At 45.3% G+C, this 23566-nt stretch overlaps 1 protein-coding gene across 1 annotated transcript in view; it reads left to right on the plus strand.

The window, feature by feature from the left end:
* The window catches only part of TMEM272 (transmembrane protein 272), a gene marked incomplete at its 3' end in the record, with an annotated part of 32152 nt that extends 12985 nt beyond the window's left edge, over positions 1 to 19167 (plus strand). Inside the window, exons 3-5 of the mRNA XM_081267012.1 lie at positions 7768 to 7827; positions 12558 to 12640; positions 18805 to 19167. Coding sequence (XP_081123138.1) covers positions 7768 to 7827; positions 12558 to 12640; positions 18805 to 19167 — 506 coding nt within the window. The remainder of the gene's footprint in view (positions 1 to 7767; positions 7828 to 12557; positions 12641 to 18804) is intronic.
* Positions 19168 to 23566: the final 4399 nt, after the last annotated feature.

The following is a 23566-nucleotide window of genomic DNA, read 5'->3' on the forward strand; positions in this document are numbered from 1 at the left end:
TTACTCCTTTCTTTCCTTCAGTTCTGCACCTCATTGGTGTCCAAAGCCCCAGTCTGGCTGTGTCTTGGGATTGTTTTGGGGCTAAATTACATATCTGCCTCCTCATTGATCTCTTCACCCGGATTCCACCAACTTTGGCTGTTGACCATGGAGATTGGTGGGAGCCTCTGGAATAAGGTAACACAGAGTGTTGGGTGAGGGATAAAAGGGATGGGTGCTAAAAATAAGGCAGCATTACTGAAAGTACCAGGAGAGGGCAGAAGTGGCCTAGGAAATTGAGGTTTGAGTTCTATCATAGATATAGCAAGTGGAGAGGGTAACTTGGAAAAGGAGCAGTTTGGGTTTATCCTCCTGCACTCTGTCAGTGGTCTCCTAGGTATTAGGTAGCTCAGAGGAACTCCCAAAGGATGGTGTTGGGAGAAAAACTACTGGATTCTGGTCTCAGTCTCTGCACTAAAACTGTTTAGGTAAGAGAGTAGAAGGTGCACTTGTTGTTTATAGGAAACAGAGTCTGGGCATCCTTGGGAACAGACTAATCCAAAGGTTACCCACTTTCCCTGCCAAGATTACCCGCTTAAAAGAATGCTTATAATGCTTGCAGCTACCTATTTTAACCTACTGCTGGGTGATAATATATTTTGACACCTACTAATATGCCTAGACCTCTGACAATCATGACAGCAGCATGAGAGCAGCCTATGTCCATCAAATTCATTTTAAGATGTGAGCAAGAATCCTGAACCAGAAATCCAGAAGCTGGCCTGAGGAGGGAGCATTCCCACATGGTCCTTTCCCAGTCTCACACGTAAATCAAGAATCAGTTGATCTGTGTTCTTGGCATGAAGAATGACTACTCCAGCATTTTGATTCAAACATCCTTCTCCATTGCTCTCATTCAGAATTATTCATTCCTTTGGGTTTCTCAGTGGATTTAGCTGTTTCACACATCCGTTTTGGAACGGAATTTATGGTTAGAAATTCTCATTTTTTTCAGAAACAGAATATGGTAGGTACTCTGAGCCACATTGGAATCAGTGTTAATAAACTCAAAGGTAAAGCAGTATTTATTGGCAGTGGTCAGTGCTGTCAGATCACTGTTTGATGTAGTGACATCACCAGGAAATTCAACCTCTGTTTCAGAGAACTCTTGTGACCAAGGACCACAGATCCCCCAGGAGACAGGACTATGGATTGGAGTCTTTATTAGGACTGAGGGGTAAGGAAGCCCGATCACCATTAACTGCCGATGGCTCCCATCCTGTGAACCCCGCAGGCCAGCCCCACACAGGGTCACAAAAGGTGTGCAAACAGGGTCACAGAAAGGTGGCTACTTCACTGTCACCTGGGAGTTACCTTAAATGCAGATACCCAGCTCCCATTTGTTGCCATTCTGGTTTGACAGGTCTAGAGTGACCTTTGGGAGTCTGAGAATCATGGCTCCAAGGTTTGGAGAGTGAGGGTGAACTTGTTTGACCTTAACAGTGATGATCTAGAAAGACAGATTCTAATGAAGCTTAGACCTGGGTGAAGAAATGCCGTCAGGTCCACAGAAGAAGATCAGGCTTAGAACACTCTCAGCCCCTTCAAAATCCACGATGACCACAGAGCATCCCTCCTTGACTGCACTCACAGTTCTCCATTTGATAACTCTATGAGGGTTGAAATACAAGGAGAAATCAGTCTCCTTCCATCACAAAGGGAAAATAATTATTATTATTTTAGTCAGCATTCTCATCACTGTGATCAAAAGATCCAACAAGAAAACAGAAAGGAGGAGAAGTTTATTTGGGGCTCCTGGTTTCAGAGGTCTCAGTCCACAGATGGCCAACTCCATTGCTCTGAGCCTGAGTGAGGCAGAACAACATGGTGGACGGGTGTGTTGGAGGAAAGCAGCTCAGGACAGGGCAACAGGAAGCACACAGAGAAGGCGAGCTCCACCCACCAAGGACAAAGTATACAGACCCCAAAGGCACACCCCCAGTGACCTACCTCCTCTAACCACTCCCTACCTGCCTACAGTTACCACTTGACTAATCTATGTCAGTAGATTAAGCCATTGATTATGTCACAATTCTCATAATCTAACCATTTCACCTCTGAGCATTCTTGCATTGTCTCACACATGAGCTTTTTCAGGAATATCACATATCCAAACCACAGCAATCATCCTATTAATGGCTGAAAGTGTTTATTATGTGACAGTGTATTTTTGTGCCTTGCATGGACTATGACATTTGATCATTTTAACACTTTAGGAAAGACCTGGAATTAGGTTCATGTTTGAAATGAGGACATTGAAACCTTGGGGCCTGGAGGAAGGGAGTGGGTTGTGAGTCCAGGTGTGTGGCTCCAAGCAGGGAGTCTCCACATGCTCCTCTGGGTGGTCATCAGGAATGTTCTGGCCTGAGCCTTCTCTCCCTGCCCTGCTCAGAGCTAGCATAGGGAGACAAATTTTTATCTTTACTCTCTTTGGGTTTTTCATCTGGGCCTGAGAATTAAAATGAGGTAATGCCGGGTTTCTGTTCTCTCGACTAAAAGGCTCAGGGGTCACTCCAGTTAAACTGGGCTGACTGGGCTGCATAAAATAACCACACAAGAGACACAAATACCTTTTTCTTTGGGGTCGCTGTGATGGCTCCTCTGACCTTAAGGGTTCTCAGGAAGAAAGAGATCGAGAGCACGTGCTGACCCCTTTTATTGAGGAGAAGCTATTCAAATGAGGCAAGGGGTCAGGTTTCAGGGGGCTGAGTCTGTCTTCATGATGTCCACTGTCAGCAGGTTGACTGACACCTGGGTAGGCCACACCCAAGAACACAGTAAGAGAAGGGGACACACACAAGGCACTTCCATGGAAGATTCTATCCTAAACAGGGCAAGGGATTGTATTACAAAGGAACCGGTGATCGTAGCTCCACCCATTGGCTGTAGCAAGACACACCCATGCACGAGACACCAACCCTGGTACCCAAGAAGGATGGGGAAAGCTCTGCCACATTTCTGTGACTGAGCACCTCAGCACCCAGCCGGGGAGTGTGACTCAGTCACATGCAAGGTTGGTCTTCCACAAGGTAATACAAATTAATAGGAGAAAAGCATACAAAATTATTTAATATGAGTTCTATGAGACATTCGACAGTTTATAAAGAATGAAGACCCAAAAGAAGTAGCAAACCCTTTAAAATGCTTTTATACTAGGCTGAACAAAGAAAGGCATTGTGGAAAAGTAACCAAATTACATGGGATGGGGGAGGTAACAGAAGATAAGAACTATTTTTACAAGATTTGTATGTACAGAATTCTCTTGGTCTCAGTTGCTCATCCTAGGTGACCATAACGTTACCTTCCTTCTGGCATAGAGAGCACATCTTTCATGTGGGGTTTTATCTTCAGCTTTCAGGAAGAAAAGGGGGAAGGGCAGAGCATACTTCCTGCATCCAGAATTATTTAAGTGACTTTAGCTCAAAATAATCCTCATGCCAGAATGGCATAGTTTGTATTCTGCCACCCAGCAGAGGGAAAGGTGGAGGGGCAGGTGGCTCCCCTGGGAGGGGCTCAGTGTCTCTGTGTCACTGAGCACCTGGATTACACATGAGCCCAGGTGGCACCATCTGTCCCAAGTTTGCAGTTCAATGAGGGTTTTCCAGGATGTCAATCACTTTTTCATCTTGGCAACAAGCTGCAAAGTCAGAAATAGAGAATGGGATTCATTAACTCTTGATTTACTATTGTTCAGCAGCAAGAAATTTCTTGACTCTACTCTAAATTGAGATTTAAGACAGAGGTTGCTAGTGAGATTCTCACTTTAATGGGCCACCCCTGCCAGCTGTGCTGTGTCATCCGTGACCAATAGGGCCTGCTTTATAATTTTCAGGGGCCAGTGCAAAATGAAAATTAGGAACACCTCATTTGAACAAGCGGGGGATGGGGGAAGCACTGTTTAAGCTTCTAAAATATAAAACTTTTTCCTTTTGACCTGTCATAGTACTTTTATTTGCTATTTAATGTCCTTTTAAGTAGAGGAAAATCAAGCATTTAATTTTCACATAGATTTTCCTACTCATCTTAATATTGGGTAAGTTTTCTGTTTGCTTTCTGTGATGCTGGAAGTCAAACCCAGGACCCAGGCATGCTCAGCAAGCATTCTACCACTGAGCTACGTCCCCCGTCCTTACATGCTAGTTTTAAATGCAACTATAAGAGCATTTAACCCATATGTGGAGTCATCAAAATGACACAATTTGTGTTTCGTAGCATGACCCAACATGCATTTCTGTTTTCACCAGAACAGTGGACACACCACACAAAACTAACTTTAACTGTGGTCATTTCACTTTTTGATATGCACACATTCTGCCAACACTCCACCTTTGGCTTACTGAGGGAAGACCTCCCAAAGGGGAAGGAGCTACAGCTTCATTTGCGTCAACTGCAGAATGAGGGGCTGGTGGGTATGGGGAGACTCATTGGTCAGCAAGAAGACAAGGTTTCTTGATGGCTCATGTTTCTTGAAACCTCCTTGCCTGGTCTGCATTTGAATCAGTTCTGCTTCAAATGGGATGTGGCTTCTGAGGGTTGCCAGGCCTCTCCTTACTAGTCACAATCCACTTACCTTGAATTAATTCTGAGACTTGCTGAACCCCCACATATCGTGGGTGCACCAGAATTCAAGAGCAATATATATATATAAAAGAAGGCAGCGGCAAAGGGATGGCAGAGAAGAATATTGCTTATAATCGGCTCACATGCTTCACTGTCCCATCAGACATCACTTAGAAAACACAAGTTCAAAGATAAAGTCATTTGGAATTCCAAGATGGCGACAAAAGCTAGGTTTTCCTGAGCTCATGGCCTGTGGGATTGTACAAATGGTCAGTATTAAAGCTGATTCAGAGAAAGATGGTTTGAGGGGAGCAGTGCGGATGGAGGCAGAGCCCACTGCAAGCCTGCTCTCCTCTACATTTCCTGCAGGTGAAGGTCAAGATTGGCATGGAGGGAGTCTTAAGGGGGCAGCCCCTATCCTCCCCTTCTGCTCTGGACGACTGAGTGGTCAGGACTCGTGTCATTTGGGGAACGTGTGAGGTGTAGCTTTGGATCTCAGAGATGACTGAAATCAGCAAATAAATCTGAGATCTTTCACAATTCAAATCAGAATGGACCTTATAAATTAAACCAATTGCAGCAAGTTCAGTGTCACTAAAACCCAACTCAGACTGGCTTAACTAATAAAGGGGCTTATTGGTTCATGTGAATGGAAATCCAAGAAGTAGTTTAGCATCACTCACTGGGCGACAAATGCCATCAAGGACCCAGTTTTCTTTTGCTTTTCTTCTTGCCTCCCGTGATGTCAGCTTCATTCTTAGGCTGGTTGTCCCTCAGGGTGGCAAAATGGGTACCAACAATCCCCAGAGCAACTGGGGGAACCTTTCTATCAGAAGAGTGAGAAAGCTTTTTCCTTGTTCTCAGGAAAAGCTCCCCCAAAGAGTCATGATCCCATCCATCAAATGATACCCTGTCCAGTGAGTGGGACTGTGCTGGTCCATTCAGAGTTAAACTGCCATGTCCCTTTCCACACCCAGGATGGAGTGAGCTTCTGTCACACAGCACAGGAGAGTGGGGAGGTGGAAACCAGAGCAAAAAATTGGGGTGATGGGGCTGGGGATGTGGCTCAAGCGGTAGCGCACTCGCCTGGTGTGCGTGTGGCCCGGGTTCGATCCTCAGCACCACATACCAACAAAGATGTTGTGTCCGCCGAGAACTAAAAAGAAATAAATATTTTAAAAAATTCTCTCTCTCCTCTCTCTCTCTCTCTCTCCTCTCTCACTCTCTCTTAAAAAAAAAATTGGGGTGATGACCTTGAGGGGAAGAAATAGACACTGCAGAGATCACCTACCACCTTAGCAATCCTACCTCAGTTCTCAGGGCTGGCAACAGGATACAGTAAAAATGTAAGTGTGTGATGCTGTCCAGACTTTGGCAGTGGGAACTGGGTGCATTTCTACCCAAAAGACGTTCAGATAAAATAATGCTGGCCCAGCAAAACCTGTGTCTGCAGGCCACTTCACAGGTCAGGAACCAAAGAGGAACAGTAAAGGCCTTATTGTAATGGTTGCCACATGCTGAACTCTGTGTGTGCTTCTGCTAACACACTGGACAAGAAAGGGAGGTGAGGCTTCAGGAGGTCAACAAATTTGCCCAGAGCCACATTGGTAATGAGGGACAGGGACAGGATTTGGATTCAGGCCTGTTCGGTCCCCATGACTCTGCTCTTTCTCAGTATCTAAAGGATGAATTGGTGTCATGAACAGGGAAAACAGCTCCAAGTCAGTTCAGAGCTCTGTCACACTGTGTCACAAAGAGGTTTTAGGAGACTGTGGGGAGCCACATTGAGTTACCATGACCTCCAGTCCTGATGCACCATAGGGACCTGAAAGATCACTGTATTCTAGGCAGTAGTGCCATGACTCGTGACTCGGTCTTTTCCCCTGCCCGGATAGCAAGGCCAGTCTTCTGATTAGGCACACCCTGGGGTTGAGCTAACTCACCTATTCTTTTGTAATCCTACCCCGTTGCCCGGTTTGGGATAGAATGTTCCATGGAAACTCCCTTTGTGTGTCCCCATCTCTTGTTCTGCCTTTGGGTGTGGCCTTCCTATATGTCAGTCAATCTCCTGACAGTAGGCATCATGAAGCTAGACTCAACCCCCCCCCCCCCAAAACCTGACCCCTTACCTCATTTGAATGGCTTCTACCCAATAAAAGGGTTCAGCACGTTCTCTCTCTCTCTCTCTCTCTCTCTCTCTCTCTCTCTCTCTCTCTCTCTCTCTCTCTTCTTTCCATGGACCCCTAAGGTCAGAGGAGCCATCACAGGACACAAAGAAAAAGGTATTTCTCTACCTCTGGTTATTTCACACAGCCCTGTTCACCTGGAGTGACCCTGTGTGTTTAGTCGTGAGATGCGACAGGAGACCGCTTGTATTAGTCCATTTTCTGTTGTTATGACAAAGTATCTGAGGCTGGGTACTTTATAAAAGAAAAAGGTTTATTTAGCTTACAGCATTAGAGTCTGAAAGTCCAAGATTGAGTGGCCACATCTGTTAGCCTCCCGTGATGGTCCTTTGACTACGTCACAACATGGCAAAGGAGAGGAAAAGGAAACAGTCTTTTCCAATGGCCGTCCCCCCAGTGACCTAGTTTCCTACCCCTAGGCCCCACCTCCTGAAGGTCTCACCACCTCTCGGTACCACCTCTAGACATCACCACACTGAAAACCAACCTTTCAGCACATGAACCTTTTGGGACATGTTCAAACCATCTTCAAGCCATATATATCACTAAATGGAGAGGGAAGATCTCATGAAGCAAATTCTCTGAGTGATAAAGTGAATTTTACTCAGGAAAGAGAAGAACCATCTTCCCTGGGTACAGGCTCCCAGGAAGCACAGCGTCACTCCTGCCTGGCTCGGGGGAAGCCCACTGGCTTCTGGCCTCCTGTGTGAGCAGAGCAGCGGTTGACGAATGCCTGTTCTGTAAGCTGTCAGACTTGGAGAGGTCACAGAGGAAGCCTGGGCCTCGAGTTGGCAGCATGACGGCAGAGGTGTGAGGCTCTCAGAAATGCACCCACCTGGGCAAGTCCCAGGCCCACCCTGACCTCCTCCTATCTGCCGACTGAAGACTTGAGAGCAGCTTGGGTTTCCCAGGATGCAAAGTAAACCCCAGTGAAAAGGAAATGATAAGGGCGTGTTCCTAACCCAGCTCCTTCTCCTTGCAGCCTGCTTCATTCTCGCGCTCACGGCTCTCCTGGTCCTGCCGCTGTCCATGGCCTTCACAGGTGAGCTGGCTGCTGAGCTGCGGGAAGCTGCAGGTCAGCGGGGGTGGAGCGGGGTGACAGCACTTAATGTTTAAGCATCAACTGTGCTTAGGAAGGGCTGGCAAGATCAGTCGTCCCCAATTATCTGTTTGCTGTCACAGAGCGACTTGGTGAACATTCCTGGTCCCCGCCCTGAAGATATTGATGAGGTGTGTCTGGGGTGGGGACAGGCATCTGCTTTTAAAACTGTCGGAAGAAGATTCTGATCTTCTTAGTCTAGGTTTAGGAGTCAAGAGGCCGAGTTTGCCCGAGGCCCCTTCCTGGTTCCTATGTTCTCGTGAGGAAGCCCATTGTGAACAATAGGAAAAATACATCCGAGGCTCAAGGAAAGTACGGGCTCACTGCATATGTTTTTGCGGAATGAGTGAATAATAAATGCTCCCCTAATGGCACGGATTAAACAACTTTATAATCTGCAAGTGTGAAGTATGGGGGAGGTGGCAGGGGAGTAGGAGTGGACTCCTTGAGAAGCCAAAAGTCCCTGGCACATGTCTGTGGAACTAATCTCATGCTCTTGAAATTGCTAATGGGAGCCCCTGAGATCTACATGCAGAAGGTCAATGCCCTATTTACCCTGAGGCCTAGCAAGCCAGTGTTCTAGGTTCCAAGCTCAAAGGATATGGGGCAGAAATTTTAAAAAGGTGCAGGAGTTATTGAAAACAACAACAACAAACCCAGTACCCTATCATGTGCTTAATGGGTACAAGGTTTCATTCTAGGGTGATGAAGCTATTCGGGACTAGATAAAGGGGATGTTTGTACAACATTGAGAATATGCTAAATGCCACTGGGTGGTTCCCTTTAAAATAGTTGATTTTATGTCCAGTAAATTTTATACTAAAAAAATACAACTCTGAAAATAGAAATAAACAAAAACAGTACCCTGTTTTTTTTAAAAGAGAGAGAGAGAGAGAGAAATAAAAAGATAAATAGCCTGAGTTGGGCTCAGTGGTGCACACCTATAATCCCAGAGGCTGAGGCAGGAGGATTGCAAGTTCAAAGCCAGCCTCAGAAACTTAGAAAGGCCCTAAGCAAATCAGTGAGACCCTGTCTCTAAATAAACTATTAAAAAGGCTGGGGATGTGTCTAAATGCCCTGAATTCAATCCCCGGTACCAATAAATAAATAAATAAATAAATAAATACAAACAGCTTAAACAACAATAGAGAGAGAAATAAAATAAAATATCAAAGTTGCCCAGAACTAAAAGAGCAAAACATTCTGGGGCCATTTAATATAAGAGGAAAACAATTCAACCACTTGCCCAAATCTGGAAACTACCATTATTAGAGTTAGTTTGAAAATTAACTTCCATTTATGGTTCTGCTCTTTCAAGAAGAGTTTATAAGAAGTTAGTCACACCCAGCTTGGGAGATCAGAAATGCCCTGTAGACAGTGTTCTATGCAAAATCAGTAGTGTAAGAGAGACCGTGGAGCTGTGGTCAGTTGTTCACCAACTCATTCACCAGCTAACAACTCATTCACCAAGCTTCCATGAGTTCATTGACATGGTCACTATGTTAAAACGACTACATCCATTGCAGAAAGTAGGTCTCGGGGGGTTGCTTCGTAGCAATTACAGAGCTTGCGTTGGAGTGATGAAAAGTTCTTGAAAATGGATGATGGCAATGGTCACACAAGATGCTGATTGTAATTAATGCCATTGAATTGTACGCTTAAGTGGTTAAAATTTTTTGTTTGGCTATTATGTCACAATAAGAATTGTCAATACTCATACACACACACACACACACACACACACACACACACACACCCCCCATAATATTGTTGAGTGGGTAGGGAATCACTATCTCTAGCAATATTATCAACTGCTTTGGGGAGAGTTCGAAAAAGCCAAAGGGTATCATTGTGATACTGCAGATCTGACAGAAAGAAAATCTAGGGTTCAGGTAGGACCTAAGCAACACGTGAAGAACACAGAGGAAAACTGTGTTGATTGAGTTGATTGGGATCTTTTCAAGCCATCTGTGCATGGATCGACTCTCCTGTGAGCAGCAGCTGTTCTTATTCATTAGGAATGAGCAGATATACAAGTCATTACTCAATGTTCATTACACAGCTGGCTTTTGAATGGTAAAGGCAGTTCATACCCAACAAATTTGGCATCCGATACTTGAATGTCTTTGTGTGGAAAGGTTGTGTTGAGACTTGGAGAACACTTCCATCTGATAATGGTTTCGAACAAACATCAGAGAAACTGGAAAGGCACGTCATATAGGTTGATGATCCAATCAATGTGTGTGGAGGACTTTACTCTGTTTGGGGCCCTGAATTTATATTTATATCTGTACATTTAGAAATTTTCAATAATGTCAATGAAACATGATGTAGTCATCGAAAAACATTTCCTCTGCTTAAGTTCCCATATCCAGGCATTTTTGAGAAATAAAATGTCAAATCAAATGTGTTTTAAACAGAAGACTAGTTCAACCTGAGAATTCCCTTCTTAGAACCCTGTTGACAAATTAATCAAGTAATTTAATTATGCTGTAGTCACAAATTAACCCTGAATCTCAGTGGCTTAACACTGTAAAGGTTTATTTCTTGTTTTTTTTTTTTTTTTGCGGGGGGGTGGATACCAGGGATTGAACTCAGGGGCACTCAACTACTGAATCACATCCCAGCCCTATTTTGTATTTTATTTAGAGACAGGGTCTCACTGAGTTGCTTAGTGCCTGGCTTTTGCTGAGGCTGGCTTTGAACTCACGGTCCTCCTGCCTCAGCCTCCCGAGCTGCTGGGATCATAGGCCTGTGCCACTGTGCCCAGCTGTAAAGGTTTATATCTTGCTCGTGAAAATTCCATTGTGGATTAGGGGTCATCCCAGAGCCTCAGGAGACTCCCCAAGGCAATAAACATGACCCCTAGCTTTACAAGCTGCCTCAGTCCTGAGAGAGAGGCCCTCTCAGCTCATTGTTTTCCAGGTGGTTAAAGCAGGAGTCAAAAGAAGGGTCACGTATCAGTTTTTAAATGTTGACATCAATGTCCCACAACCAGTTGGTCAGGGGCCTTGGCAATATGAAGGCACATATCCATCCCTGCCTCAACACAGAAGAGTTGTGTGCTTGAACCCCTCTGCGGCCTGGTCACTGGATCTAGTTATGTTAATGAGGGAAATAAGACATTTCCTTCTTGTATTTAAAAAAGATGCATCATATTATTGCTTAATAATAGGCTTAGAAGATAAAGACCTAAGAAAAGTAGAGAAAGCATTGTTTTGGGAAGAAATATGATCCTGAAGGAAGAGTGTGGAGGTCTGAGCTGGGGGTGGTCAGCAATATTCCATACCCAGTTGCTAAAGATGCCTCAGGAAACACATGTCTCCAAGCTTGGGGGTCCAGTGAGCAAAAGGGTCAGTGGTAATGACAAAATGACCATGACAACAGCCCTGCACAGGTGGAAGGGCTTCCTGCTGGCTCCTCTGCCCCCTGGAAGCAGTGGGAGAATAAAGGCCTCATTTTACTCAGTGGATGCATTTTGGGAATGTGACCCATAAATTGAACCTTACTTTAAGCATATCAAGGGAACTGAGTGTTTAAAGGGATTCTTTAAGTCCTTTTGTAAAAAGAATCCTTGAAAGCATGAACTGTCATACATACACCAGCTTTTCATAAAAGCACGGTACACTCATGACCACTTAGTACCCGGATAAAAGGTGCAGTGATGTCTGTCCCTGCTTTGTCTGATGATTCATTTGTTCCTGGAATTGTAGGCCAGAGGCCTGACGCCAGGGATCCCAACAAACCTGGTCCACCTCCTTGCCCCAAACACCAAACAAAAAAGGTGATGGTGAAGAACAGGAAAAGAACTACAGACAATAGGGCCACACTGGGAAGGCAAAGTGACACGCAGCCTCTCAGCCCTGCCTTCTGGGTGCTGGCAGAGCTTTAGCTTTAAATAGGGGAAGAACTGGGGCAGAGGCAAGAGGTGTGTGTAATTAAGTGGTCTGATTGATCATTCTTTCAGTTCTTGTTCTGCAAGGGGGCTCTGGAGAAGTCCTTGTCTCTCGAGAGGACCTGTGATCCTGGAAGGAGGCAATTCAGTTCCCATGAGATGATGGCTCCTGCTTAGGGGTCCCATCATGGGTTGATGTCCTGCTCCAGTTGTTCCTGGAAGGTGTAGTCCTTGTAGGCTTCACCCCATGGATCTGAAACAGGGTGCTGCAAATCCTACCTCAGTCTCAGAGGGAAATGAGATCAGTTACGTAAATTTGGGGCTAACAAACCTTGTATTACTAGTTATGAGATGAACACTCCTTATTAAAGGATTAGTATGCTTACATGCCAAGCTGAGCAGACCCCTGACCCAAAGTTGAAGATAATAAAGGAGACAGATACAGAATGAAGGCTGAGATGCCAATCTTCGTCCTGCTTTTAGATACCCATTGGGCATCTGTAGGCCCGAGTGAAGCGTCACTGATTTTAAAAGAGCAACTTCTCTGCTTCCTGATATGCATTCTGCCAGGAGAGTGGGATCTACAGAGTCAACCCACCGAGCATCCTGAAGATCGGGTGGCCCATGAGGCCAAGAGGATCCCACCAGCAGGGCAGGGAATGGAGTTATGGTTTGTGGAACTAACATTTTGGCCTTTTTAGGTGTTAAGCTCATCTTCATAACCAGGATTGGTGCTCTTGAATGCATCTCTCAATCCCTTTCTGTTTTCCCTGGGTAGGAATGAAGTTTTTGGAGGACTGCCCCATACAGCCTCTCATTCCCTTATATTTGCTAGTGGGTGGGATCATCGGTGCCTTAAAGGTAAGGTTTTTTCTTTTTTTTATTTGTTCTTTTTAGTTATATATAACAATAGAATGTATTTTGACATATTATACATATATAGAATATTACTTCTCATTCTTGTGATTGTACATGATGTGGAGTTACATTCGTCATGTATTCATATATGAACATAGGAAAATTATGTCTGATTCATTCTACTGTTTTTCTTATTTCCATCCCTGTCCCTCCCCTTCATCCCTCTTTGTCTAATCCAATGAACTTCTATTCTTCCCTAACCCTGCCTCTTATTGTGTGTTATCATCTGCATATCAGAGGAAACATTTGGCCTTTGGTTTCTTGGGATTGGCTTATTTCACTTAGCATGAGAGTCTCCAGTTCCATCTATTTACCAGCAAATTCCATAATTTCATTTCTCTTATTTGGATGAGTAATAGTCCATTGTGTATATGTACCACGTTTTCTTTATCCATTCATCTATTGAAGGACACCTAGGTTGGTTCCATAGTTTAGCTATCGTGAATTGAGCTGCTATAAACATTGATGTGGCTGTGTCACTGTAGTATGCTGATTTTAAGTCCTTTGGGTATAGCCTGAGGAGTGGGATAGCTGGGTCAAATGGTGGTTCCATTCCAAGTTTTCTGAAGAATCTCCATACTGCTTTTCATAGTGGTTGCACCAATTTGCAGTCCCACCAGCTATATATCAGTGTGCCTTTCCCCCCCATATCCTTGACAATATTTATTGTTACTTGCATTCTTGAAAATTCCATTCTGACTGGAGATGAAATCTCAGTATTTAAACTATGGTTTGTCCTTCTTGCTCAAGTTTTACTTACTGTCAGGGTGGAACATACCTGTTAATTTTCAGCTACTCACAGGGTGCCAGGACAATATCCCCCTAAGTGAGGCGTTGAAGTGACAGGGTTGGCTTCAGAATCACAGATTTTTCCAGATGAGGGGCCTTCACCAAGGGTTGGATATCTTTGCAATAGCTTTCTTCCTGCTGTTGAGTTCAATGTGCTAAGTTTTAGTTTGGGTCTAACAAGAGGAGTGACCAACAGAGGAGTGACCAACTGACTAGCCAGTTTGGCCATTGAATTCATCACGACCTTTTTTTGTGCTTCTTTTTTAAAAAGTATGCTGTTTAGGGCAGAAGAGTTTGCATTTGGTGAAAAGGTAGGTTGTGTGTGTGTGTGTGTGTGTGTGAGAGAGAGAGAGAGAGAGAGAGAGTGTAGTCCTGAGGATTGAACCCAGGGGCACTCTACCATTGAGCTACACTCCCAGCCCTTTTTATTTGGAGATAAGATCTTACTAAGTTGCTGAGGCTGCCCTCGAATTTGCAATCCCCTTGCCTCTGCTTCCTGAGTAGCTGGGACTGTAGGCATGCACCGCAACACTCAGCTGAAAGGTATGTTGTTTAGGGGTTTGTATTTCTGTTTTTGCTATGTGTCAGTTGACCACGTGGAATTAAACTGGCTTCAGTCGTCAACCAACCATTAAACTCTGGTGTCTGGTGCTAAGAGAGCTTCTCTCTGACTCTCAAGCCCATGTAGAGACCTGATTAGCTCATGGGTTGTATTGGCATCTGTTCAAACAGGAAGGTGACTAAAGAAGAAATATCAAGTGGCATGCAGAGCTGAAACTTGGGTTTCCAAAATCCCTGGTCACAGAAATGTTACACTTGCCAAAAGTACCTCAGGTCAACCTGTGCTTATCAGTGACTCTTCCTAACCTCCAAGCCCACCTCACAGCTTCCTATCAAAACTAGAAAACATAGTATCTATTTTTTCCAAAGAGGACTCATAAAAATGAAGCAACAACACAATAGAGAAAACAGAATCAAGAGTGCCATATATAAAATTTCATTCAGAGTCACTGTCTGGTTTCTTTGCCAACTTCCTCCTGGTGCTGGGATCCTTCAAAAGATCTTGGCCAGAGGCATTGGTCATGCTATTGATTTAAGACAGCAAAGGAATGTCTTTAAAAATATGTGTTCTCGTATGTAATGGATATCCATAAGCTCTATGACATCTTGGGAAATGTCTGATTTTGAACAAACTATTGGGGAGCTTCATTTCCCAACAGCAATGTTCTGGTGGGCAATGTTCTGGAATGTACAGATACACGTTATCATCCCTATAACAACATTCCCCAGGAATTCTCCTGAGGCTCTGTCTGGCTCCAAAGAAACCCAGAGGCTGTCAGCTCATCAAGGCTGCATATCCCCTGTGGCCCCCAGGTGTTAGGCAATGCCTTGGGCACCAAGGAGATGCTCAAAACAAGAGCAAAGTTTTCTGCAGTAATTACCTGTGTCATCCACCCCCAGCTGACTGCCTCATCACCAGGTTGCTACCTGGAACTTTCCTGTAGAGCTGCTACTGTCCACAGAGTCAGCCTCCTAATAACAGCCAGCTTTTCCTTTACAAAAGCCAGCTCAGAACCCAAAGGTAATTTATTTTAATGAACAAACCAGGGCTCTAATAAACAGCATCGATTTTTTTTTTCCTGGCAATCTAAAACTGTTTGAAGCCAAATTAAATTTTGGTGCTCAACATGGTGAGGTAATATACAGCGAGTCCATAACAATAGAGCAGCAGCAAACAGGTTTATGGTGCCCCCAGAGGCCCAAGTTTACTTGTGATGATAATGCTTTGTGTTTAACACCCGCCCCCCAACACAGTTTGCCCAGCCCAGCATCTTTAGTGAAATGCACCACATAGCATCAAGGTATCGCATTCAAAGAGAGATCTGAGAAATGAGGTGGCATTTCCCGGAGTTACCAAAAAGAGCTGACGGTCATGACCTACTAGGTCACAAAATGCATTTAGCAGGTTGTGATCTGATTTAAAAATAAAATAAAACAGAAAATATGAGAGTGCCTAATAAGTATTGTGTGATACTATATATGGACACCTGCCCATTTGTCATCCAAACGGAAATAATTTTGAGAGGACAAGGGGACTCTAATAATCATCATGGCGGGACAACAGCACAGACCAGGACTTCTGTGAGCTCCCAAGGACTTCGAGTTACCCAATTTCTGGGTCATGATGTAAAATGTATTTGTTGCTTTGGATCATGTTAAAAGAAAGTTTCAAAAACACTGATCTGGGGCTGGGGTTGTGGCTCAGTGGTAGAGTGCTCGCCTAGCACGTGCAAGGCCCTGGGTTCCATCCTCAGCACCACATTAAAAATAAATAAATAAATAAATAGGGGTTTTGTGTTCAACTACAAACTAAAAAAAAAAAAAAAAAACACGTTGATCTGGTGGCCATTATCTACCCAACACTCCACCTCACCCCCAGTGTCCCTCTTCCTAGTGTCACCGTGAGCAGCTTGCCTTTCACAGGTGCTGTGCTGACATCTGTGCCCCCATTTGGAACTCATTCCATCCTCATAGCACCCCCGTGAGACAGGAACTTGCATCAGGAAGGATTCTTTTGAGTACAATGAACACCAATAACAGAAAAAGAAAAAGAAAACAACTCTAACTTAAGAGGTAGTTTATTGGAAGAACTCACAACTCAAAATGTTGGTGGAGAAGCAAGGGACAAGTTTGGCATCAAAAGGTCCCCTTATTGTAGCTTCCTGGTGTCAGTGGCAGAATGCATGAGCCCCACCTAGTTCCTCTCTCATGGCGTCACTGGGCCCAGGAACCAGTTTGAAGAGGACAGCCTGAACCCAGGACCCTGGGTGTCCTGTGGCTCCCTGTGTGCCAAGAGCAAGGGAACAGACCTCCTGGAGGGCAGGTAGCACAATTTATCCTCTCTAGACCTAGGATGGGTAGGGGATTTGCCCAAAGAATGAGGTGATGCTCATGGCAGTCTGCTGGGCAGTCTGCTAGAACGTCCAGAGCATTGCCACCTGAGCTGACGAGGAAAAGAAAGGTGGTGTTCACCGAGGCCTCTGCTCCAGTCAAGAGGCTTTCTCATCTCCCTTTGTCTTTGCCATGCCACTCTCCTTCCACCTCTCCTCTCTTGAGGGGTCCTGAGTCTGCCCCCTTTTCCAGGAAGCCCTCCTGGATGAGCCAGCTCCATGCCGGCCTCCTTGAAGTGTCCCATTGCTCTTCTTAGAGAAACATCTTGCCTCCCAGCCAAGCTGCAGGTCTTGTTCCTAGAGAGCTGGAACAGGAATACCAAATGGGAGGGCTCTCCTGGCACAGGAGAGAACCACTCTGATTCCAGCACCACATGGTGTGGTATATATAGTGGTTGGACAGGTGTGGGCTGATGGCCATCTCATTTTTTTTTTTTTTTTTGGTACTGGGTATTGAGCCCAGACGCTCCTTACCAATGAACTACATCCCCAGTCCTCTTACTTTTTTATTTTTGGAACAGGATTTCACTGTTTGCTGAGGGTCTTGCCAAGATGCTGAGGCTGGCTTTGAACTTGCAGTCCTCTAGCCTCAAACTCTGGAGCCACTGGGATTACGGGCATGTGCCACCAGACTGGCTCCATCTCATTCTTCACTCACTGTGGACTGAGTAGAGTGACTTAACTTCTCTGAGCCTTAGTGTCCTCGACCAGGAAGCAGGGTTAGTCATATATAGCTCATAGGCTAGTATAGGTATTAATTAAAGTCAGTCATAAGTGCCAAGTTTTGGACTAACTACTTAAGTTTTGCTATTTTTTCATAAATAATAGCTCTCTACTGTTGAAAAACAACAGAACGCAGATAAGTACCAAGGAGAACATCAAAATCACCTGTAAATTACACCACACAGCAAACAAACATCACTGTTGACTCTGTAGCCTGATGGCTTCAGTTTGGGTCCTTCTGTGCACAAATTTATTTGGCACCTAATTGCTGAGAGAATTAAATGAGGTACTATACACGAAGCACCTCACCCAGCACCAGGGTGTCCTTTTGTGCAATGTCCATTTCCAGAGTCACTGTCACCAGCACAAAGATAACTCCCATATCTCAGTCAGAGCCCTCACCTGTCTCTGTTCACCACCAGCCTCTGACCACCCCCTTATGGCCACCATCACCTGCATGTCCATCCAGAATTTTATATGGAGCAAGTCCAAACCCGAGGTTGTCACACACCTCAGATGCACAGCTCAGGCTCCTCTTCTCCCCAGCCCTCTTGATATCATTGTCCCCATCACTGCCCCAGTCTGGATCCCGTTGGTGACATTTCTTGACTCGTCCCTACCCTTCCATTTCACTCGGGCTCTGAGTTTCTCCCCTCACCAACCTGCATGCTCTTGGCCATCAGAGGATTCCCTCTCAGCCCTGCTGTCCTTGGGTTAGGGGTGCACTGAGGTTGGCCATAGGGGAGCTGGGGAGCTGGGATAGAACAGATAAGCAGATTCGGTTTTCAGAGGAAATCACAGGGAAGCCGGGGAATGGCCAAAGGTCTCTCCAGCAAAGAAGGCTATGTCTTCCCTGGCTGTGTTTTCCAAGGGGAACACTGAGACATGGGGTCTGAGGCCAGTCAGGTTGGTAGCAATGGGGATTCTTTGTGTAATCAAATGGAAACTGACTTTCTAAGGGATGTCAGACTGGAGTCAGGCAGGGGCCATCTGCCAGGGGAAGAGATGGTCTTTGTCCCCCCAGAGTATTGCTCAAAGGAGAAGGTGTGTGCTCTTGACTTGAGGGATATGTGAGGACAGTGGGGACAATGCTCAAGATGCAGATCCTGGGGACAGAGAAGGGTGGAAACAGCCCAAAGAAAAGCAGCTTGGGTGGGTAGGGGGAGGACAGGAAGGGACTAGTGATGCCTGGAGCTGCCAGGCCTGTGACGTGGCCTGCAAGTGGCAGGGGGATAGTTCCTCCTAAGACAGAGGGCCTGGCTGGGAGGTGCGTTAGCATCCACCAGGTATCATTCCTGTACTGTTAGGTGTCATGCAAATGCGCTAGAAAACTAGAAAGGCCAGTTGGTCCAAGCCTCACTACAGAGGTAAATTTATGCCAGCTAATCCCGTACTCAAACCGGCTCCTGCATCCAGGAGGAAGATGCCAGCAAGCTTGCTGACTATGGATTGATGTCTTCATTCATGCCAGTTCCAATTCTAATTCTTCAAATGAAATGTCCTCCTTTAGCAGATCTTCCAACTCCAGTATATGTACTTTTCATAATCTCTCTCTCTCTCTCCCCATCTTCCCCCCTTCTACTCCCTCTGTTCCCCACAACTTTTCCACCTTCCCCTATGACCCTCACCCCTCCCGCCATCCAGGTGTCTCTCTTGCTGTATGACTCCACCAGGATGAGGCGGCTTCTGTCCAAGGCTCTGGTGATTGATGACGACGACGACGATGAGTATCCCTGGAGACAGAATGCGCACAAATACTACGTGCACCTCATCCTCAGCCTCTTCCTCTTCCTCTGGTTTATTCTGGGGAATTACTGGGTCTTCTCTGTATACCTGCCTGACTTTATTCCCCCTTTCCAGCAGCCCCAGGCATACTGTGACAAAACGCTGTACCTCTTTGCCGTAGGGGTCCTGGTGCTCAGTCACACTGTGCTGATCTTACTGGTCCTGTGCAGCAGTTGTGTCTATGTGTGTTCCAGGTGGAGATTTGCTGGTGATGAAGACTGACAGCCACTCCTCCCGGCGTGTGCACACATAGACACACATGCACAATTGGGGGAGAAAAGCATGCTAGGGAGTCAATAGAACCTTCCATTTCAGAAACTAACAAAAATGCACTGAAGGAGTCTACCAGACTAAAGAGAGTCTTGCCTGCCTGGAAGTGGGGAAAGCATTTTGACTCTTCTTTGGGTGAGAATTTGTACTCATGAGTTTTCAAAGGATGTTTCTTTGGAGGGGAGGAGATGAGGGGTGCTAAGAAAGGGCGATCTTTTCCAATCACAGGGCAATTCCAAGCCCTGTGGCAGGGTCTGCTGTTGTTACTGTTGCTACTGCTGAGCTCATTCAGCCACCAGCACTGCAGAGTGGTAGGAAGGATGCCCATTAATAACTCCAACTGCCTTTTGTGATAGCTAAGGAGAAGTCAAGATATCCCCAACCCCAGATCAAAAGGTTTGATCTGATAAGTGAGGACATCCTAAGGGGAGTTATAAAATCTGCCAAGTTCAAGGAATAGATTCCACAGAGGGGCTTTGGCTGGTCTGCCAGGGGACTTTGTAGTGAGCAGTGTCCCTCTCATCTTCATTTCTGGGTGCTGCTACTGTATATTCTGTGCTTGACATGGAGTCCATTTCTTTTCCTGATAATCTGTGTGCTTTGTGGACGGTTCCATGTCATAAACTGGTCTTGCAGCTGAGCATGGTGGCGTGCACCTATAATCCCAGTGGTTCAGGAAGCTGAGGCAGGAGGATTGCAAGTTCAAAGCAGCCTCAGCAACTTAGTGAGGCCCTAAGCAATTCAGTGACACCCTGATTCTAAATAAAATATGAAAAGGGCTCAGTGGCTGAGTGCCCCTGGGTTCAATCCCTGGTACCAAAAAAAAAAAAAAAAAAAAAAATCTGGCCAGGTTACATGAATTAAAGTGCCACCAGTGCTGGTGCTTTGGGTTTCTGAGCTTAAGTATTACCCAGCTGTTCTTCTGTTTAATGACAGAGTCAGCTTGGGAAGCTTTTTCTAATTTAATCATCTGGAAGTCTAGAATGAAACCAAACAGCAACCCCTAGCATCCCATCTTGCTGCTGTCCTTGTAACATGAAGTTCCTGGGACCCTCTGTACCAGGTTAGCAAGTGGGTAGTTTCTCCTGTGGAAGGCACTCTTTCAAATTTTCTTTTTTCTTTATTTATTTTGGAGTTCTAGGGATGAACGTGGGGGTGTTTTACCATTGAGCTTTTCATTTTTTATTTCAAGACAGGATCTTGCAAAGTCACCTGAGCTGACCTCAGACTTGTGATCCTCCTGCCTCAACCTCCTGAGTCTTTGGGACTGCAGGCCTATATACCACAGCACTTGGCTTAACTTGAGAATTTTCAACGAAGACACTGTGGTGGGTGTTTCTAGGGAAAGCACCCAGACAGAGCACAGCAACTGCTTAACTGTGCTTGTATCTCAGCTTATCTCTCTGTGGTGACAAAATGCTTTCTTTTTTCTTTCTTTCTTTTTTGGTGTGTCTGTGTGCGTCGGGAACGGCAGGTGGGGGCTGCTTTATAATCAAACCGAGCCCCAGTAGCCATCAATGTAAGGCACCAGCCTGTCTCAGAAGTGTGAGCTCAAACCAAGAAGCACACTCTTCTCCATGGCTTTAAGAGAAAAGAGACTGTGAGTGCCAAGGAAGCTTTCCATTTGCATTTGGAAGGACTCTCCAAGGATCTGTCCCCTGGAGTCACCTTTGATCCACATTTCTCCCAGGCGAGAAGGTGCATAGTGCGCCCTCTGCTGGGAAAAAGGAGAACAGTCCTTATTCTGCCCCATCCCTCAGGGCAGTTACTGTTTGCCCGGGAACTACTGAGGACAGTAAGGTGTGCAGCTTGCAGATCCTGCATCATCTGTACAGATGCAGGCCTGATTCCATCCTTATTGTGTCTCAAGTCGAGGGCTGAGACAGACTCTGGGCTCAGACACAGGGCAGGCAGGTGTTCCATGCCCCACCCCCACTAGGGGGTCTCAGCCACTCCCAGTCACTTAGCCAATGTTTGGACACAAAGCTGAAAGCCAACAGAACCCATATCAAAGCTCAATCCAGGCCACACATCCACCAGTACTTTCCTTCATGTCCCTGATGCTAATTCCTGTGCAGAAACTTTTAAAGAACATTCAGGTTCCATCTAAAAATAATAAGCCAAGGCCACATAGACGATTAAAAAAAAAAAAGCCAATTTGGTACTCATTTTTTGTTCTCTCCTGTTTGCTTCAGTTAGTTAGACATTATGTTGGAGATGACTCTAAGGTTACAAGAAAGTATTGAGGTGGAATTCACACCCCTCTGGGTCACGGATAGAGGGAGGAAATGACTGGATTGACCCACCTGGTGGTGTCTTCTGGATACTGAGGGCCAAGCAAGTAGAATTTCTCCCACTCAGATCCCAGCACTGTCCTTGCCTTTCTGTGAAGCTAAGACATTCTGCTGGGCCTTGTGAATGACTCACATGGAGTCTGCCGAGAAGAAGGGTATGGAAGGACAGGATGCACAGTTGACCCCTTCATCCAGAGGAGAGACCACCACTGACTTGCCCTAACCTATGAGCATCAAAGACCTGAGCCTCTGGAGCCCCAAGCTGCTCCCTCGTCAATGCTTCTGAGGCTGCTGCCACTGGAGCTTGACAAAGATGCAAAGAGATTGTGGAAAATCATAGCTATAAAAATGGCTGTTGATTGGGCACAGAGACAGACACCTGGGAGGCTGAGGCAGGAGGATCACAAGTTCAAGGACAGCCTGGGCAACACCACAAGACCATGAATGAATGAATGAATGGATGGATGGATGGATGGGTGGATGGATGGATATTTGTTAGCAGATGGCAGATATGGGCTACTGTTTTGGTTCCATGAGTAGTGCCCAGTCTCAAAAGTTGGACATTCCCAGTTTCTGATAGACCTGGATACTCCTGGAGTATTGCAGAGTCTTTATATTGATATAAATGATTTATCAAATACGCCTGTTAAAGTGGAAAACTGGGGGCTGGGATTGTGGCTCAGCGGTAAAGTGCTTGCCTAGCATGTGAGAGGCCCTAGGTTCAATCCTCAGCACCACATTAAAAAAGAGAGAGAGAATAAGTTAAATAAAATAAAGTTTTAAAAAAAGTGGAAAACTGGTGTCTTGGAAAAAGAGATTTTCTTTTTCTATACCTTTTTATTTTTCACAACAAACTTGAAGTCTTTAAATACTACGTTTGATATAAAAAATTAAAAGGAAACCATATAGTTAAAATCAGAACTCTTTTTTTGTTTTCCACACCCACACACTTGTCTCTTGCCCCAGAGGGAGTAGTAGAGGAAAAAGTGTGCTCATTCTATTGTACACTCCCTCCCTTGTTATGGAGAACATCTATCAGAGATCCTAAATCATTATTAAAACCTGGACCAAATTTTTGGCTTTGAATTTCCTGGCAACCAAAGCAGAAGGATGATATGATGATTCCCTATAAATTGCACCTTCTTCCTGGAGTAAAAAACACCACCTCTGGAGAAATACAGGCTAAACTGGGCGCAGTGGCTCATGCCTGTAACCCCAACAGCTAGAGAGGCTGAGGCAGGAGGATCATAAGCTCCCAAGTCAACCTCAGCAACTTAGTGAGGCCATAAGCAACTCAGCGAGACTTTATCTCTAAATAAAATATTAAAAAGGGCTGGGGATGTGGCTCAGTGACTAAGTGCCCAGGTACAAAAATGGTCTATAATTGTGGGGGGTTTTTTTGTTTGTTTGTTTGGTTGGTTTTTTTTTTTTTTTTTTTTTGGAAGGTCTGGATTAATCTAGAGCTGACATTCAGACTACTGGAAAGTGATGAGCTGCCTGGTAGAATCATTTCCCTTGCCTGGGGGAAATTTTTGATAGATGAGCACAAGAAGCTCATGGTTGTAATTGCTAGTGTGGCCCAAAGTATGTGTGGAGTGGGCTGTGTGCGGCTGCAGAATAAAGTATCTACCCAAGACTGACCCAAAGAGATGGCCATCATCCCTCCTCAGTGGGAACATGGTAAGGCAGAGGTATTCCAGGAAAATGAACATAGGAACTCAAACTTTTGGAAGCTATGAAAACTCAAGGGAGGGATAATCAGTTGTTCCTGTCTGAGAAAAGACTTCAGCAAAGGTAAACTGTATATTGAAGTCAATATTCTTTGCCTGGCTTGATAGAAATGATAGTTGAAATCAGTAAAAATGGGACCATATCACTACAAGCAGCCACACCAGTGGTTCTCAAACCTCAGCAAACCCTCAAAACTACCCAAGAGTTTGTTTCAAATGCACAGTCAGAGCCCCCTGGCATTCTGATATGTGGGGCTCACCGATTACGATTCAGCCAGCCAGAGAACCACATATGCCCTCAGACCTCAGATGAGGCATGAACTGACG

This window comes from Spermophilus citellus (genome assembly GCF_964194105.1).
Source record: "Spermophilus citellus genome assembly, chromosome: 1".
NCBI lineage: Eukaryota > Metazoa > Chordata > Mammalia > Rodentia > Sciuridae > Spermophilus > Spermophilus citellus.